Below are 19,743 nucleotides of genomic sequence, written 5' to 3'. Positions count from 1 at the left end.
ATGCAAAGTTGTAAGGAATGGGGTTGAGCCCTACTACTTAAGTCAAATGGTTGATGCATATTGCAAAGAATCAAAGGTGGAAAGTTGGAAACACACCGACCTCACGTGAAATGTTTTGACCTATTCTTTTAAAAAATGACATTAATTAATTAAAAACATTGGAGTCAAACAGGGGATCAAGATCCACTAAAAACATTAGGGTTTGGTAATTAACCATAGACTTTGATGCTTGAATCCCTTTTGTTTTTTATTTTACTTTTTTTTTTATCATGGGTTTTGAAAAGGTTATGTGAATGCTATTAATTGCGAATTGCCAAACAGTGTAAGATCTAGAGTACTTTTTATATTATAAATGCACTTATTACATACCAGAAATTATAAACTAATTGTGTAGGACTATGAGTTTGGACTCCATTAATGTTAAGGCAGGGTTATTGTCCCTTTATCGCATTGTACGTAGAATCAATTATTACCAATATTTCTCCTCTTATAGTTTGGTGGTACATCTCTCTCATTAGATATGAGTAGCCTTAACATTTCATATAAATGACATGTCCTAGTAATCGGATAAATATCACTCTTCTTGAATGTGGTCCATAAATGTTCTCTAAATAGTATTACTTTGAGAAAAATCATGTTTGGACTTGTAATGAAACAAATAGTGAAATCCTAAGAAATCTTAAAAGAAATAAATGACCGTTTTTGTTGTATTATCACTAAACAAATAATTAGTTGATAATTATGACAATGTTTTTGAAGGAGTATATTTGCATTTTGGACATCTTTTAAAAACAGATGTGTGACTACTAATTAAGCTATATCCTACAAATAGCATGATGGATATATATATATATATATATCTATGCTAATGTAAGAAATATGCTATTTGTTCTCTCAAATATTGTATTATAATTTATATGGCATTTATTGAACTCTACAAAGAAAAATAAAACTTAAAAAAAAAAAGATAAACCTTTAAAAAGAATGGACCCCTTGTAAGTTGGAAAAAATAGTTGGGGCCCAATAAGCATTTTCTCTAATCTAAATCTTTTAGACTTTCTTTGTTTAACTGGAATGTTAGAAAAGGAATAGGAATTGTATTTCTTTTTTTAATTATCTCGTAATGGAATGGTTTTAATATTTCCATTAACGTTTGGAAATAAATAAAAGTTAGGAATTGAAACTAAAAATTGGTTTATATTTCATTTTAGCATTTGATATGTATCCGAATATATTCAAAAATTTATTTTCTTCTAAAAATACCCTTTGTTGTTCATCTCGTCTTCTTCAACGTTAGAAGGTCAGAGAAACTTCATGAACATGAATCTTCAATCACTAAATTCGTCTCTTGGCCAAAAAAAAAATCACTAAATTCGTCAAATATTAATATAATATACATCTTGGGGAAACAAAAACCCAAATTCCAAGAGGCTCAAGATTTGATCCTTGCAAATTGATGAAGTCAACAAGAAACCCCTTTGGGCGAACGTGAGGAGATGAATGAATGCATGTTTTGGTGTTTCAATTTGTATTTGCTCTCTTTTTCTGGGATCTATGTATTACGCTACTCTATCTTACTTATATATACACAAGCTCTGTATTTTGGTCAAATGAATTTGCTTTAATTTTCTATGTTTACAAAAAGGAAAAAAAAAAAAAAAACAGAAGCCATAGATCTCCAAATTAAAGTTCTTCAATGAAAACCTAGCAGAAGCAAACAATCAAGCAGGAGCACATTCGGCAGAGATGAAGGAGATTTTTTCTTTTACATTCGGCACATTCGGTATTTGATGTAATTTTGCATTCTATGTGTTCCATGGGATTGAAATACCACTCTCTCTTCGGTATTTCTATTCCCCCACTATAGTGAAATTAATTTAGGAGGTGTTTCCAACTTAAATTTTATTGGATTTTAAAAGTTCAATGAAATTTAGGTGTCTCCAATTTAGATTTTAATGGATTCCAATAAATTTTAAGTGTCCTTAACTCAGATTTTAATGAATTCCAGGTGTCCTAAAAAAGTCATGAATTTCATTAAGTGAAGGATTTTAATGAATTTGGTTGGATTTGAATGCATTTTTTACACATAACAAATTACATAAGAATTTCATTCAATTCCTTTAGATTTTGATAGATTCTATGAATTTTAAAATCCATTAAACTCCTTTAATCTTAATTCCTCTGTTTTATTTCCTTTCCGCCCCAACTAAACAACATGTTTCGTTGAAATGGGGATTCAATTCACAGTCTTAATCTAGATTCCGGCCAAACAAACGAGGAAGTTATTTTCTTTAATTTTTTTTTTCTCAATTTACATGATATTCATAAATTAAATTTTATAAAAAACAATAAAATAAAAAACAAATGAACCCTATCAAATGAATTAATGCAACGTAAATTTAGAAACAAAAATTGAGAAAAATAGTTGTGGCTTAAGCATTTTCCATCTATACTAATATACCTTCTTTTTTTTTCATAGCCCTTATATACCCCATTTTATATATTCTTATTTACACCAAAAAAGTTTTTTTTTTTAAAATTAATTTAAAACCTTTCCACTATGTGTCGAAATTATCAAATGAGATGAGATGAGCAATTTCATAGCTAGAGTACTAAAATAGAAGCTTCCAAAGTTAGGCCATTGTTTTTTTTTTTTAATAGTGGATATAAACACTTTTTTTATTATATTACAAAGAATTAAATCCTTAATTTATTTTATTTCCAATTTTTTAAAACTTTCTTTCACCATTTGATCTAACCCACAAATTTAGATTGAAAAAAACCATCAAATTTATATGGGTTTAGGCACACAATCGAAAAGCATTGAAGCAAGTATAAATTAAAATTGAATAATATATGTAGTGGGAGCAAAGCAACCCCACCCTGGCAGCTTTAGAGAAGTTTAGTCTAGCTAGACAAATATGTAATAACCATGAAAAATGGAATATTTCAGTCAATATTGAACACATTGTATATTGTATAGGTTTAGATGATGAACTGTTGAGATTTTAGTACGGAGCTAGCCAAACAATATATTCTGGAATTTTTACATGGGATAAGGCCCATAAGGGTCCCATTACTGTCATGACTCATGAGGATTCAGGTTTGAGGAAGGTGGCCACTGCCCCCACTGTTTCTGCTTATTATCGCTTCCTACTTTCTCATTTTTATTATTTTTTTTCTGCTTGCATCAAAATTACTGAATTGTGATGTCAATCATGTTGAATATGAGAATATGTAGCTCTCAAATGTTAATTACTACGTCATGCACCTGTCAGGCAAAAGAAGTATACAAAGATTTACTTTCAGTCTTTTACCCTTAAAAAAAGTAAATTACCTCCATGGTTAAAGAAATAAAGTGAATACTTGGCCCAAAAAAAATAAAAAAATAAAGCGAATTACCTTCAAAATTACAATAATCTAATTTTAACCGATAACTGTATTTACATGCACTGATGCACCCGTATAATTATCCATCATGTACATAGAAAAATTTTTTTAAAAAAATTTTAGTAAATAATTTTAAAGTCCATTATACACATTTTAATGTTAAATAAACTCATGTAATGATTCCAAATGTTAGTAAGGTCCACTTAATGATAAATAAACCTTCGTGTTAAAGAAGAGGCGTTGCATGAACAGTGCCAAGCGCTCGGGGCGCCCTTATTTTATTTTTTTTTGCATACTGGACAAATTTGATTGTCATTGTTAGAAAATAACAATTAGTAATAACTATTCTTACTATTCAAATATTATCGTGGATGTGACTCTATAAGCTTGAATTTTTTGTTTTAAGTTGGTTTATTATTTTTTCACTTGTGTATGTAATAAAAAAATAAAAGACATATCTATAAGTATCATTTTTATGTAATAAATAATAGTCATTATTGGACAATTACAATGATAATTATTGTCGAACAATGACTAATTTTTCAGAACATAAAAAAAGAAAAAAAGCGCCAAACGCTTGGTCGATACCGTGTCGAGCGTACTGTTCCATTATAGTGGGCCAACTTGTTATCAATTTTTTAAGGGTGGGCCGGCCTATCACCATATTTTCTTAAATGGGCTATAATAAAACCCTAATTTTTATGTTTACTTATTTAATTTTAAATAACTTGAATTATCATCCCTATTTAAGAGTACATTCCATATGTGTTGTATAATGTTTAATTAACTTAATTGACATTAACTAAAATAAAAAGAACTTAGAATCTTCCATCTTACTTTCTTATAATAGCCACACTACAAAATTTGTTAGGGTTTGATTGTAACATTATATGTCATGCTAATATAGTATTATCAGTCCACTCAAATTATAACACAAGTATAATTTTTAATTATAGTAATATGCATATGTATGAGATCAAAGTAGATAAGAGCGTTATATACTGGATTTGTGCAGGATAAATTTAGATTGATCGACACTCTTTTTCGATCGACATGAGAAGGCTGATTGAACAATAAGGCAAACTTTCATAGGGTTTTGTGATTTTTTTGTAGTTTTTTTTTATAATCTCAATAATGTCATGGTTGATTACTTTTAGAGTGTAGAATCGTTGTTTTATAAATTAGAGTTAAATCTTAAAAAAGTGATAAATGACCGTCAATCAGTTTGAAAAAAATTTATTTTTGAAATTTCCTTGGCAAATCGATTGATACTCTAATCAATCTATTTGTGCATGCACAAATTAGCTTGTAATCTAGTGGGTTTAATTCTCTCCACAATATTAGAAAGATCCCAAATTCGATTCTGGATCCTTTCCATAAGATAAAAAGAAAAATCTATTTGCACATGCTTCACATCTTTTGTACATCTAAACTCCGCAACAAAATCACACTCTATTTTTGTTTTTTTTTTGGCCATCACACTATTTAATTAAGTTGGCACCTCCCATTTTGTTTTCTTATGCTATCTAAATGAATACGAATCCCATCTTCTAAAATCAAATAGAGAATCGACTAACAACGTTAGATTGCTGAGCATAAAAACAAACTTACACGTTGACGCCTCATTGCAGCTTTGTAGGGATTTCCCAACTTTCAAATGGAGTCAAGACACGAAGCATCCACTTAAGAAATCACAATCTTGACCACAATGTCAATATCAATCCATAAAAACAAACAATTAATCTGATGCATTTTCTTTGGTTACTTTTAGTTTGAGTTTGACTATAAACAAGATCCCATTACCACAAAAGCAAAAATATTTTATGAGCAATAGAGCACCCAAGATTTTTTGTTTGTGGAGTGAGAAAATACAATAAGGTTGCCCAACTTCAATATCCCTATCTTAAAAAAATATGAATACATAAAATGAATTATTACGGTCAACTAATTGAGAAAATTTTGTTTTGTGAGCCGATAGATCTCATTCGTCCAATAAAAATTCACTTGTATAACTAATGTTGCATAAACCACATTTATAAATTTATTACACATCACATTATTATAAAAGACGAAACTTAAAATACAAATAAGTCTTACTTTTATAATATATAAAAAATCTTAATATTATAGTTGAAAACATTGGTCCCATCACTAATGACAATAAAACTTTTCACCTTGAATCGTTTAGACTTTAAAAGTGGATTGTAGTGGAGAGTTTTTGTTGTAATTTTCTTTTTTCTTATCAAAAAAAAAAAAAAAAAAATATTGAGTCCGTGACAAAAGACAGGTGGAGCTTAGCACACACCTGCCTAAGCTTCACTTACTGTTTTTTGTTTTGTAGCCACAAGCACTCCTCAGTAGACTCAGCTCTGATAACCCCGTGGGCGCGTAGGCCGTCGATCGTTTCTGATCCACCGTCACCCACCACATACAGACAAACCCACCCCCTGCTCACACTTGTGACTCATAGAGCTTCGATTCTCTGCGACGCGCACACACCTCCTCCCGCCACGTCACTAGCCCAGAGTCCCACCGACAGTGATAAACGCGGCAAAGTGGGCCCCACTCCTCTCTCCTCATTTCCCTCTCTTTCGTTTTCCATTTTTTCTCCCGAAATTGGCTCACCTTATCTTATCTGCATCTGCATGTGTTCCCGGGCACCCCTCCGCATATTCAAAAACTCCCCCAAATTAATAGCTGAAAATTAAACTACGATTCTGTAACATTTCTAGTCCTATAATGTTTATATTTTAACAAAATTTACTTATAATCTATTTGAGGCTTTAATTGGGTGTGGGTCGGTGCATATTGACAGGCAATCGTAGGCCACCACATCAGGCATTCTCACACCCAGAGATGCCCTTTAAAGGTGGTGTAGAGAAGAGAAGCATTGCCCCATTAGGAGAGAGGGATTCCCTGTAGCTGATTCTCTGACCCAAATCATCCAATTCTCACCTCCAAGGACCCAAATGGATCATTACCTGTCAAAGTGGGCTCACCCAATATTTTATTTTTTTAACTTTATTCTTCATTTTTATTTTAGTTTTTTATTTACTGCATTATAATTTATAATGATTCTTCCTTTTCCTGGTATATCTATCTTAAAGCAGTATCTGTCTCTTAGCTTTTGGATGGCTACACACCTGAGCTCAGCTTTGAAATGATAAACCATGCTGTAATTACTAATTACAGTTGAAATTCTGTCTTGGACTGTGCCATTTTTGAACCCCAAAAAGCATTTTACATAAAGTAAGAACTATATTACCTCTGTCTTTAAATTCTTTGAATCAAAATACAGTTAACATGGAATCAACTGAAAATTCAAATGTTTTAGATTCCAACTTTTACAAATATAAAAGTATTTTAGCTTCTTTAGCTAAATAGCTAATACATTGGAGTGTACGTAGATGGTTACGCGTTTATCTTAGGAAATAGAAAATAAAATTTTCTTGCTATTTTAAATAATTCCTTCAATCAAGATGAAAATGTGCCTGCTTATTTTAGTTTTTACTTGCTATGCATTAGTGAATTTGCGTACTGAGAAAAGAAAAAGATGGTTTAATTAATTAATCTTTGATGTTGTGGAAGTGAGAACTCATGCAAGTGCAGAGGTGGGTATAAATTATAAGATTGTTTAGAGGTATATAAAAATGTAGAGTGGCTAAATGTCCTCAGCCGCAAGTCAAAATTGTAGATCCATAAAACAATCGATCTTATTATAAAATTAGGTGTCCCCTCCTCAGAATTCAGATCTACCTTTGCACATACATACACATAGCTCACCTAGGAAATTCCCCATTGCTTCCTCGAAACACAAATTTAATTTTTTAGAAGATTGAGTGGGGCTCATCCAGAAATCACCTTTGTATTCAAACGTTTTAAAGGGTCGTTATTTGTTTTTTTTTTTTTCTTTTGGTTGAAGTATGTTGCTTTAATGTGGGAGTGTGTTATACTCTTGTATAGTTATGGTCATTATGTAACTGCAACATAAAAAAAAACAAGTTTTGTTCATGCCCACATACACTTGAACTTATTCTACAAACGAGTCATGCCAGGCTCAAATGTAAGAAAAAAAAAATTCGAACTTAATTTGTACTTAAAACAAGTTTATATCTTTATTATTAGTTGACCAATTATAAATGGGGTTGGCATTAGAAAATTGTTAAGAAGAACAAGAAACTTCCAAATCAATCCTACAAATGTAAAAGTGATTCCATTAGGATTAGTGTAGATAATGAGGGATGGTGGAGTAATATGTTAAGAATAAGTTTTTGTTTTAATCCTCTCCAATATTATTTAAAATGTAAAGAGGAATACTTGTTACTTTCTCTTGTCTATCTTCTTTCTTCTCTTGCACATTATTTACAAAGTGTAGTGACAGGATCGAAAACTATTTTCTATAAATCATTATTTAAATATTATCTTTACAAAAAATCAATCAAAAAATCATCTAATGTTATTAAATCATGTTTCAAAAAAAAAAAAAAATTAAATAAAGAGCTAGTGAACCTAATTGTTACCAAATGGAGTAAATAATTTTCAATTTAGTTAAATTTTTTTTTATAAAGATGATTTTTAAAAAGTATTTTAGAAAATAAATGATTTTAATTATAAAACTACACCATAAAACCGACAAAAAATTAGAAAAAAGAGTGAGTAGCTAGCAAAATGTAAACACGCTTAAAAATTGAGTCCTAATAAGAGAGTGGTGATGGGAAATATTAGTGGGAGGGGTCTCTTTCGAGGAAGACCTTTGTTTGCTTCACTTTCTCCCTCCAGCAAAATTTAACGCCGAATTAGGAATTTGGGAAATATGATATGATATGATATTTTCTGTGACCTTAAAACGAGTGGGAATTACAGCAGCGGTGCAATTCTGCATGGTAAGGCAAAGCGTGTTCATTGTGCACATATATAGATAGTATAGGCTATTAGGCTGTAATCTGTATACCCCACCATTTATTCTACAAGAAGATTATATAAACATATTAATATTTATTTATTATATCTCGGTCAGAATATAAATTACTATTTATACTTTCCTCTACATTTCTGTATATTTCTTTTTCATATTACATAGTATTCAGGCTTCTTCACGAGCTCTGTCGTGATTGGATCGGTACAAAATCTCCTGCTCTCTCTCTCTCTCTCTCTCTCTCAGAGTCTCAGCTAAGTATTTGAGCAAAGATGGAGAGAAGGTGAGATGTAATCACTTATCGGAGTCACAGAGCAATACAAGTTTTTGTGGCGTTAACAGACCCCAATACAAGACAAGCCAGTCCAACCATGGATTCATACTGATTTTCCCAACATTTTCTTGGCTTTTTTCTTTATATCTCTTCTTCTTATCCCCACCTCCTCTGCTCCCTCTCCTCCCTAATCAAAAAGGTACTGTTTGCTTCTGCAACTACTCCTGTCGCTTTTGTTACATTTGGCTCCATTGTAGAATGAGCCCACTGGTTTTGGTTAACTTGTTGATTGATCTCAAATGGGTTTTGGTCATTTTGGTTATCTGGGTTTTTGTTTTTTTAGATTCTAGAAATGAATTTTTAATAGAAATGAGCTAGCCCTTTTGTTACTAGTTCATTTGGGAACTGACTGAAAGTGGTATGGAAATGTATCTGCTTTACTATCCTTTATTTTCTGTAAATCTTAATTGCACTTTGTTTTCCTTTTCTGGGTTTATCCTTTACAATTCTTTCTTAGGAAAGTATTTTCCTTTTCTTTAACATCGATTGAATCATGATAGGGTATTTTGGTGCTAGGTTAATGGATCTAGTAAGGAAATTATCATTCTCAGGGATGCCCTTTTGTTCTTTCCTTTATTAAAGCTTGTTGGGTGGAACATTAGTTCTGAGTTTTATCGAATCTCTTACATTTCAACTCTACTGAATGAAGTTCCAGCAAAAAAAAAAAAAAAAAAAGCTATTTTGAATGAAGAATTATTCTGGGTTTGCAAGTTTCTTAGGATTTAGGTGAAGAACGTATCTGGGTTTCTATCTTTTTTCACGTTTCATCTTGTTTCTCGTTTGAGCTTTCCTGGATTTCTTTTGTTTGTATATGATTTGTTAGTTACTTTGTTTTTTAAACAGATTCTTCTTGTGTGGGTTGCAGCAGTGGAAGCCAAAGAATGTCCAGGCCTCTGCTTCGAGGTTCATCACGGATCTCTGGGAGCAGCAATGATTTTTGGGACTCCCAAATGAAAGATAAAACAGATAAAGAAGATTTGGATAAAAGAGCTTCTTCTGATCAGAACAGTTTTTCATTTAGGTTTCCAATTCGTGTACTTTTCCCGGAAAATTCTCCTTCCAAACATGGAGCTACTGAAAATGGCTTTGCATCTGATCCCTTAATAGCCGGTACTCCTAGAAGTCGGCACAAATTAACTCTGCTCTTGTTGAAGTTAAGTTTAGTATTGATTGTTATTCTTGCTCTTACTGGATCCTTTTGGTGGACCATCTCCATCTCAACGACTTCAAGAGGTCACATATACCATGGTTATCGGCGACTCCAACAGCAACTTGTTTCAGACCTGTGGCATATCGGAGAGCTTTCTCTTGGTTCTTCAAGGTTGAAAGACTTGGACTTCTGTTCTCAGGAGTTTGAGAATCATGCTCCCTGCTTCAATGTTTCAGAGAATCTTGCCTTGGGTTTTTCTGATGGCAACGAGTATGATCGGCATTGTGGGCCTGGGATGAGGCAAAATTGTTTAGTTCTTCCGCCTGTGAATTACAAGATTCCTCTTAGGTGGCCTACCGGTAGAGATGTCATCTGGGTGGCAAATGTGAAAATAACAGCGCAGGAAGTACTTTCCTCTGGAAGCTTGACCAAGAGGTGTGCAGGGATTTCTCTTCTTAGCCAACTGTTTTCTATTGACCTGTCCTGATCTTACTTTAAATATGAATTTCCATGTGCTCACAGGATGATGATGTTGGAAGAAGAACAAATTTCATTCCGTTCAGCCTCAATGATGTTTGATGGTGTTGAAGATTACTCGCATCAAATTGCAGAAATGATAGGGCTGAGAAATGAATCTAACTTCATACAAGCTGGGGTAAGTGGATTGTAATTTGTGATTACTGGTTCTTGGAACCAACCCCACATTGTGGGACCAATGTTGTGTAATGGTAATGGCAATGTTATTAAAACGTTCCTTTTTCTTTTTTGGTTGTCTTCCATGTTGTGTAGTTTATTTTCACTTATATCTCTTTAGTATTTCAGCTCAGTTTCTGGCAACTCTATTTTGATGCACTTAATTATATTCAGCAAGCAGGGGTCCTAACCTAACCCTCAGTTCAGATTTAAGCATAATATGGTTTACAGAAGATCATTTAATAGAAGAACCTTATATGATTCTGACTATTTCAATGATAAAATAAGCATAATATGGTTATATTGTAGTGTATTTGTTCTATGATATGCTGCAGTTACGATTATGTGCCATGTGAATTGTATTTTATGTATGTTTGTATCTATGTGCATATTGTCCTGATGTGTGGTTGTTGCACTGATGCGTGGTGTTGGTTTCTAATTCTCTTGCCATGTTTGAATTTGAGAATGAAAATGTCATCATTAATTTTTCAGGTGAGAACCATCTTGGATATTGGATGTGGTTATGGTAGTTTTGGAGCACATCTCTTTTCCAAAGAGATCTTAACTATGTGCATTGCAAACTATGAGGCTTCAGGAAGCCAAGTTCAGCTAACTCTTGAAAGGGGTCTTCCTGCGATGATTGGTTCTTTTACTTCGCAACAGTTGCCTTATCCATCTCTCTCCTTTGATATGTTGCATTGTGCACGATGTGGCATTGATTGGGACCAACGAGGTATCACTCAAATTTTAATTACCATGAAGTGATTCTTCTTTCTAGGTTGCAGAATGCCAGGGACTTTCTAAGCACCACATTTCTAGGTTCCATATATACAGATGTAATTGTATATCTGCGAAGTCAGGCGTCAATTATGGAAGTAAAATACTTAAAAGTAGAACTGACATAATCAAACAACTACATAATCTATAGCAGCAAAGACAGGCAATTTACTTATTTCCTTATGTTCATATTTTGGGGATATTACATATAATAAACAAGATGACAAATGCCACTTGCGCATGTTGAACTTAGTACTTATCTGTCACCAGGTAACTGAATGCCTTATATGATGGCAAGCAAGTTATTTATTCTTGTGTCTGCCTACAAAATTAACCAATGCTACTTTAAAAAAAAAAAAAAAAGGGTCAACCTGCCAAGGTAAGGTATAGAGCATAGAATGCCTTAATGACGGCAAACAAGTGATATGTTCTCGTGCCTGCATGCAAATTAACCAATGCTACTATATTTAATTGTATCCCATGAAGTGCTACATTTTAAATGTCTACTCTAAGTTATGTTGTGTTTTCTGTAAACTTTTCGTGGAATCTATCTACATTTCGAGTAGAGATCTGAAAGAAAACTATGTTTTATAAATGTGCAAAACTCACAGATATTAATTCTTTATTTTAAAGAACTTTCAGAAATCAAATAAAAGTTCATTTTTCATTTATAGCCAGTAAGTCTTCTAATTGACTAGATCTTTTTTCTTTAGAAGAATATTTAGACTAGTAGTTTGTGGATTACAAAATTTTATTGGGTTTGGTGTGTTTTATTGAAAAGTGGGACTGCACAAAGCTTCATATCCGGCCATTAATATTCTAATAGGAAAAGATAATTTTTCAATAAGAGAAACAAGTCAATGTGATGCACAAACCTTAGTTTATACCAATCTTAGAATATCTGAACTGTGTTTGAGCACCTTGGTGTTACTTTTGTGAATTTCTGGATCTGTTTGGGTCCAAGTTACTGTTCATTAATCATCTGTATCATTATGTCCTGTGTTACAGATGGGATTCTCTTGATTGAAGTTGATAGAGTTTTAAAGCCTGGTGGATACTTTGTCTGGACATCGCCAATTACAAATGCTCAGACTTTTCTTCGTAACAAAGTGAATCAGAAAAGGTGGAACCTTGTGCGAGATTTTGCAGAAAATCTCTGCTGGGAGATGTTACAACAGCAAGATGAAACAGTTTTATGGAAAAAGACCAGTAACAAGAAGTGCTATAGTTCACGGTATGGAAACCAACATTATTTTCCCTCATACTTTTGAATTGCATTACATAAAACAAATATACATGCTTTTATGAAGAACCAATTCATGGGGTCAGATTTCTTGGTCTTTAGTGCATGAGAATAAGAGCCCGAACTGATTTGTAGTATAATCTGCTTGTTTCTTTAGGAAGCCTGGTTCAGGTCCCTCTATATGCAGCAAAGGGCATGATGTTGAAACTCCATATTACCGACCACTCCAAGCCTGCATTGGGGGAACACAAAGCCGCCGATGGATTCCTATTGAACAGAGGACAACCTGGCCTTCTAGGGCGAACCTAAACAAGAGTGAACTTGCTATCTATGGTAGTTGTTAGATTCTTGATAGAGCTTAGAATGGCATATTTTTGATCAGCCTCTACCTTATCTGTCTATCTCTTAATTTTTTTTTTGTCAAATCTGCTTTATGTATCTGTTAAAATGTTTGTCCAGGATTGCACCCAGAAGAACTCACTGAGGATGTGGAAACCTGGAAAATGGCTGTCCATAATTATTGGTCTCTTTTGTCACCATTAATATTCTCAGATCATCCAAAGAGACCCGGTGATGAGGATCCTTCACCACCTTATAACATGCTTAGAAACATACTAGACATGAATGCTCATTTTGGTGGTTTTAATTCTGCATTATTGGAAGCTGGAAAGTCCGTGTGGGTCATGAATGTGGTCCCAACAAATGGACCCAACCATCTGCCCTTGATCCTTGACAGAGGATTTGTTGGCGTTTTGCATGATTGGTAATGCTACTTTTTTCTCATCCTTTTCCTGTCAGTGTGTTGTATTTCAATCACCGTTTCTGTCCTAGTATCTTGTTTAACTTGGAATATAAAAATTAAACCTCTCAACAAAATTTCACCTACAAAGGATAACATATCAGCAATGTTTTTCTGCCAAATTACTTGATGGGATGTAACATTCATGCAGGAGAGGAAGTAGATTACTTCCCTTAACCAGGGTTTTTCTTTCCCCCCTACATTTTTAGTAGGCAGCTTTGTGCTCCCCTCCCTTCTTGGCTGGTCAATGGGGTTGAACCAAAACAACCAAAACAGGAATGTTGTATCATGACAGGATTACAGTACATCTCATTAACAGCCTAGCCATTTGGGATAATTCAGCATTATATTACTTTTGGAACTTTGGATTTATTTGGGAAAGTTTTGGTAAATAAATTGAAGAAATAAAAAGCAATGCATACTTGGGATGCTATCATACTATTGGTTTGTGAAAGGATATTTGTAACCGTGGAATTATAGAACCATATGAATTGAATCTTGATATAAAAGTCAGGTATTTTACATGGTAATTGATTGGGTTGAAAAGTTGATATGCCTCCAGCTTATTTTAGATTGTAGTCTGGACTCATATCATCATCTCTAATTGTTGTAAATGATGTATCTTTGTTCCTTTATGGTTTCTTGTTCTAATATGACTTTTTTCTTCTTTTAGGTGCGAACCCTTTCCAACATACCCAAGAACTTATGATATGGTGCATGCAGCAGGACTTCTTTCCCTTGAAACTGATCAGCAGCGTAGGTGTACCATTCTTGATCTATTCACTGAGATTGATCGAATGCTTCGCCCAGAGGTACCCCAATTAAATAATCCTCTTCACATTTCATCTATGTTATTTTGCACTGGTCCTTTTGTGTAAATTCAATTTAATGGTTTTGGTTGGGAAGAAGAATTAATCAGACTTGCACTAATTTGTAGATATTGATTAGCATGCAGGATTAGATAGCATACTATAATTTTCATTTTAAATATAAATATTAATTTACTATTGCAGCATTTTGTTTTAAAAATTAATTTACTATGCAGCATTTTGATGTGTCTAGAATATGTTGTGTTGCATTAAATGGCTCTTGCACACAAGATTGAATTGATTTCCATGCAAGTTTGTATATCAGTGATATTTTGATAGTTCTACAATTTATAGAAAATGGAAGTTTTAAAAAATTTGAAAGCTGTTGCAAGGACCATGTGGGTGGTCTTTTGGACATCCATAAAAATTATGTGTCTACTTCATATATATGGAGCTGAGGAATTATCACTCTGAAAAGAAAGGAAACTCTTATTTGATTTTGGTTATGTTTTGGTCATATTAAGAGTGGCTGTTGGTTTTCTGTGTTATAATCAACTGCGGCTTGGTTGATTGCCTTTGTTGGAAATACTTTTGCTATCAATATCAATATAACTTGTTTACAATTTTTAAGTTTGCATTGGTATCAGTCACTTGAATATGCCTTTTGTGCTGGATGAAACCTTTAACTGCTAATAATCCACAAGTTTTGTAAAGTGCTGATTGGATAACTTCAATGCTTCTCATTAAAAACCAAAATAATAATAGCTTCAATGCCACCGAAACACAATGCACCACTTACAGTTGCTATGCAGGATTGCTTTGATTTTGCTTCATTATGTCAGATATGCTGATGTGAATGGTTATTACAGGGATGGGTGATAATCCAGGACAGGGCTCCTCTCATTGAATCAGCAAGAGCTCTGACAACAGGGCTGAAGTGGGATGCACGCGTGGTGGAGATTGAAAGTAACAGTGATGAGAAACTACTTATATGCCAAAAGCCTTTCTTTAAGAAATCAGCAAATTAATAATGAGTTTCCAAAGGGAGCCTGCCTGAGATGGTGGTATATCACTTCATTCATATTCATTTACTTATTTTAATCAATCATCATAAAGCTCCGCCATTCAAAGGGGTGAACCAAAAGTTTTGGACAGAAGAAACCGAAAACACAGGCGAAAGAAATCAGTATTCAGTCGTGGTAAAAGCTAAAGTGACACCACAACACCTATGGAGCCGTAAGGCTGTCATAGGACATAGGGGGATGTAATTATTTATGGTATTGAGGTCTGAAGCAAGTGAGAGAGAAGAGTAGTAGGATTAAATTTAATTTCCCATGTCATCTCTCATTGTAACCATACAACCACATGATTAAGATTGTGAAGATCATTACAGAATAAACAAGTGCAATCAGTTTGCTATATAGTGTATAAAATATGCTTGGCAATGCATTTATGTCAAGCAACCATCAAAAGTTGATTACATTACATGCAATGTTACATCCATTTGAATTGTGAAGCTATAATGTGGCTTTTTCGTCTGAAACAAAGTTTGTAGATATATTTCATTGTGGGGCTTATCTATGTGAAGCAGCAAATGGCATTGGCTTAGATGGTTGGTTTGTCCCTTCTGTACTTATTTGAGACATGCAGCCATCAGTTACTCTTGGACAGACAACCAAGTTTCAATCCATAACTTTTTGGGTTTCACTAGGTGACCTAATTGTTTTAGTAGATAGTGGCATTAGCTCACTAATCCATAGGAGCTTCAAAAGAAACCCAACATTTTTCCTTCCCCATCCCAAAATTTTTTTCAATTTCACCCTCACTTGTAAAACAAAAGAAAAAAAAAAAACAAAACTTAGAAAGGCCCCACCCGACACCACCCATCACCCCACTGTCGGCCTCACCGCTGGCCGGTGTCGCCTCCCCCTATCCCTCCTCTCTTTCCTTCCCTCTCTCCCTCTCTCTCCAGCTTAGGATTAAGGGGAGGGTGGCGAGCTTGACATGTTTTGGACAGGCTTTGCACCGGTTCAAATGGGCTTGGGTCGAAGTTTGTATTGGGCATATTTTCAGAATGGCCCATGGGATCTTGGGCTGTCGGGTCAATTTTTACATCCATATGGACCATAAGGTCCATAACCATGTTTTTCCGAGCTCAGTTGAGCTGGTAGAGAGTCACTGCAACTTCCATGGCTGCTTGGTGGCGCCTCCTCATTTCCAAACCCTCCACAAACCCTAATAAGCACTCCCTCCTCTCCCTCCTCTCCCTCCTCATCCCCAGCTCCCCATTCTCCACCTCCTTCCTTATCACCAAAACCCCGAAGAAATTCAAAAAAAAGCGCAAAAAAGACGAGTCCGCTCGAACCAAGCTCGTCCAATCCCAACCCAACCTCCTCCCACAGTTCGAACGCATCGTCCAGCGCGACACCCACTTCCGATTCCTTACAAAGTCCAAGGAATACCTCGCCAAACAGCCCCACCACGTCATCCGCCTCGACGACGCCGGCAAGCTCCACCGCGAGCTCGGCTTCCCGCGCGGCCGAAAAGTCGCGCGCTCCATCCAGCGCCACCCTCTGATCTTCCAGACCTACCGCCACGACGACGGTAAAATGTGGGTCGGGTTCACCGACTTCATGGAGGGTTTGCTTGAGGAAGAGCGAGCTATCATGGACTCCATGGAATTAAACCGAGTCGACAAGGTGAGGAAGTTGCTCATGATGTCCGCCAACAAGCGCATTCCGCTGAGTAAGATTCACCATTGCAGGTTGCTCTTTGGGATTCCTGAAGATTTTCGTGACCGGGTCGCGAAATACCCGAATTATTTTCGGGTTGTGGTTGAAGACGGTGGGAAGAGAGTGCTCGAATTGGTGAATTGGGACCCATTATTGGCTGTGAGCAATTTAGAGAGAGACTTCATGGTTGACGAGGATAGAGTGAAGAAAGCTTTTAAGTTTCCAGTGAAGCACGGGAAGGATTTGGGTTTGGACGAAGAGGATGCGAGGAGATTGAACATGATAAATTCGCTTCCTCTGGTTTCGCCTTATTCGGACGGGTCAAGATTGGACCTTTGGACGCTGGAAGCAGAGAAGTACAGGGTGGGACTAGTGCATGAGTTCTTGAGCTTGACATTGGAGAAGAGGGCTTCTATACACCACATTGTGGAGTTCAAGGAGGAGTTTAGTTTGACTAAGCACACTTACCAGATGCTCTTGAAGCAGCCCAGAACTTTTTATCTTGCAGGGACTGAGATGAACTGGGCTGTTTTCTTGAAAGAGGCTTATGATGAAAATGCTGTTTTGACTGAGAAGGATCCTCAGGTGGTTTTCAATGAGAAGCTGTATAAGTATGCTGATATGCAGGAAATGGAATCTGGGTTGTGTTGATCACAGGAAATGATGAAGAGGGATTACACAGTTTGAGTGTCTTGTTAATCAAGAGCTAATGGGGAGTGAGTTGCTTGTTTGAGCTTCAAGGGAGTTGGTTAAAGTTCCAATTTTTATACAGTATATTTACTGGTGGAGTAGCACTTAAACTTGGGTGGATCATAGGTATATAGGCTGGATCCTTGACATGACTGTAACTTGCTTATGTATCCTTATACATATATGTTGCAAGATTTGAAGTCATTAAGGAAATCTTAACCATGTGATAAGAATATCCCTTGGTGCCACCTTGTGGCATGATATGCCCTTTAATATAGATGAAGGTGTGCAAAAAATGGATCTCAGAGCTTTGAGTTGCAGCAGGGGTTTCATGTCTTGTTGGTCAACTAAAGCTAGAATTAATGATGACCACATGAAGAGATCAACTTGGTGACCATGTGAACTGTGAACAGGGGCTTACTGATGCTACTACAGAACAAGGATTTACTTCAACAGATCTTTTGGATCATTTTCCAGCCATCAAGTAAAGCACTAAAGCCATGTATTTTTATTAAAGTACTTCCTTAGTGATACTGTGAAAATGAGCTCCAAAGTTCTCTACTGATCTTTTAAGCTTAGAAGTTAAAACCTTGTCGAGTTTCTTAATGGGCCAAACTTACTTAATTAGTATTGCTTGAAAAAAAGAATGTATGATTTTTTTTTTTTTTTTTCAATATGGGAAGTTGGAGCTTAAAGAACTATTTTGTTGCCACGGACCAGATTTTGCATAAAGGTTGAATCTTCAGAAGATAAGGCTGAAGATTTTGCTTTTGTTTGCAAGGATTATAATGCTGCCGTCGCCCATGTCTTTCCACGTCAAATTTTGGTCATCAGATCTCGCTATAGGGGACACAATGTCATTGGAATGGCTGGCCTAAATGGTCATTGTCAGTCTGAGCTGGTCCTCAATGATTTTCCATGCTCTTTAGATGTTCTTTTACTGTAAGCCCCATTTTTTTCTTAAATTTTATTCATGCAGCAGATGACATGGTTGTATTTTTTTTTGTTCAATGTATGATAAGATTTCAAATTTTGAGATTTTTGTCACCGTACTCTTTAATGTTAGCCATACTCAGACCCCTACTCTGATTTCCTTTATATAATTTTGAAAGCATAGGATAGAATACAAACCTCCATCTGAGGGATTAGGGGGGGAAGGCGCTGTACTATTGGGCAAGTAGCATTTGTAGTCTCGGCTTTCTTGTAGCTTTGGGAATTTTTTAATGGGATTAAAAAAAGGCTTCAAGCTCAAGTGCAAGCGGAGAAAACTTGTTCAGCCTTACTGCAAGTCTAAAGAAAAGGAGGGGCAAAGTCCACTCGCTATTAGCTCGCTTAAATCTCTTCACTCGTTTAGTAAACAGTGAGTGGAATGCATAAGCCCCTTTAGAGATAGGGGCGAGTACTACGCGAGCTCGTAGGTAAAGTACGGAACGAGCCTTGTCTACGAAGCAGAGCGACCTCGTTTTGCTTGCTTCTAGCACTAGATAATAGGCATTATTGTATGGTAGGAATACTACTTTATAGGCCGACCACTACATAGGAGCGATAGCGAAGACAAGCCGTATAAAGGCGAGCAGCACCTATAGCAATAGCAAACGGCCTACTTATAGCCCTCTATTTTCCCCTTTATTCGGGGCCTTACAAGCTCATGTGTCAATTCTTCGCATTTTAAACCAATTTCTAGTGACCAAGAAAGACTTTTTTGGGGGGGGGGGGGGGTAATAAAAAACTGAATCCCCGAATGGGTACTTGAACCCTTCTCCTGCAAGGTATAGAACAACTAAGGGTACTGGTCCTGCTCGCTTTGGTTCTGCTCCTGTGGTGACCAAGAAGCAGCCTTGGCTTACTGCCTAGAAATTGAAGTACTTACTTGAACTGCTCTCACATAGTATGGGAAATAACACTCTTGATTGGGATTTTCCTGACTTTCTTGCACCATTAAATAGGGAAAAAAACCTTAAAGCTGCGTTGGATGTACATTATGTAGTAGGCTTAGGTTTGGATATCAGTGCTTGGAGTAATACTTTTTGGTAACGGGCGTATACACCAATGTGTATATTCCTCTATACACCTCCTAGTATGTGATGAGAGGAATAGATATATTGGGGTATACACCCGCAATCTAATATGTAAGTTTTTCTTAGTGTTTGTTTCTTGTCTTATGTTTTGCCTTCTTATGATAATTAAGACCCAGACGGGGCAAGTGATTGG

General features: G+C 35.5%; 2 protein-coding genes across 4 annotated transcripts; both read left to right on the top strand.

Moving 5' to 3' along the window:
- The first annotated feature begins 8,432 nt into the window (after window positions 1-8,432).
- On the top strand, window positions 8,433-15,633 carry TSD2 (S-adenosyl-L-methionine-dependent methyltransferases superfamily protein). 3 transcript variants are annotated; one of them, XM_086250961.1, is made up of 9 exons: window positions 8,433-8,778; window positions 9,508-10,224; window positions 10,312-10,444; window positions 10,975-11,215; window positions 12,268-12,493; window positions 12,660-12,835; window positions 12,962-13,265; window positions 13,975-14,113; window positions 14,980-15,633. In XM_086250961.1, exons 2-9 carry the CDS (start codon window positions 9,521-9,523, stop codon window positions 15,136-15,138), a joined length of 2,082 nt encoding a protein of 693 aa, XP_086107087.1. In that variant the 5' UTR covers window positions 8,433-8,778; window positions 9,508-9,520; the 3' UTR covers window positions 15,139-15,633. The 3 variants fall into 3 exon arrangements, with proteins under 3 accessions (XP_086107087.1, XP_086107085.1, XP_086107086.1); XM_086250959.1 differs by having other exon boundaries at window positions 9,505-10,224; XM_086250960.1 differs by having other exon boundaries at window positions 9,483-10,224.
- Window positions 15,634-16,229: 596 nt separating this feature from the next.
- On the top strand, window positions 16,230-18,478 carry LOC147279487 (Ubiquitin carboxyl-terminal hydrolase family protein). Its single transcript, XM_086251612.1, has one exon. The coding sequence runs from the start codon at window positions 16,300-16,302 to the stop codon at window positions 17,491-17,493; it is 1,194 nt and encodes a 397-aa protein (XP_086107738.1). The 5' UTR covers window positions 16,230-16,299; the 3' UTR covers window positions 17,494-18,478.
- Window positions 18,479-19,743: the final 1,265 nt, after the last annotated feature.

Source organism: Dryas octopetala, chromosome 7 (assembly GCF_963921425.1).
Source record: "Dryas octopetala chromosome 7, drDryOcto1.1, whole genome shotgun sequence".
Classification (NCBI taxonomy): domain Eukaryota; kingdom Viridiplantae; phylum Streptophyta; class Magnoliopsida; order Rosales; family Rosaceae; genus Dryas; species Dryas octopetala.
Note: the sequence above shows the minus strand (reverse complement) of the source record. Positions and strands in the feature narration are given on the sequence as shown.

Excerpts from the sequence above, each read along its gene's own strand:
- TSD2 (XM_086250961.1), top strand. The coding sequence starts at position 9,521 with ATGTCCAGGCCTCTGCTTCGAGGTTCATCACGGATCTCTGGGAGCAGC. Across the intron at positions 11,216-12,267 it reads CATTGATTGGGACCAACGAG|ATGGGATTCTCTTGATTGAA; the intron begins GTATCACTCAAA and ends CCTGTGTTACAG. Across the intron at positions 12,836-12,961 it reads GAGTGAACTTGCTATCTATG|GATTGCACCCAGAAGAACTC; the intron begins GTAGTTGTTAGA and ends ATGTTTGTCCAG.
- LOC147279487 (XM_086251612.1), top strand. The coding sequence starts at position 16,300 with ATGGCTGCTTGGTGGCGCCTCCTCATTTCCAAACCCTCCACAAACCCT.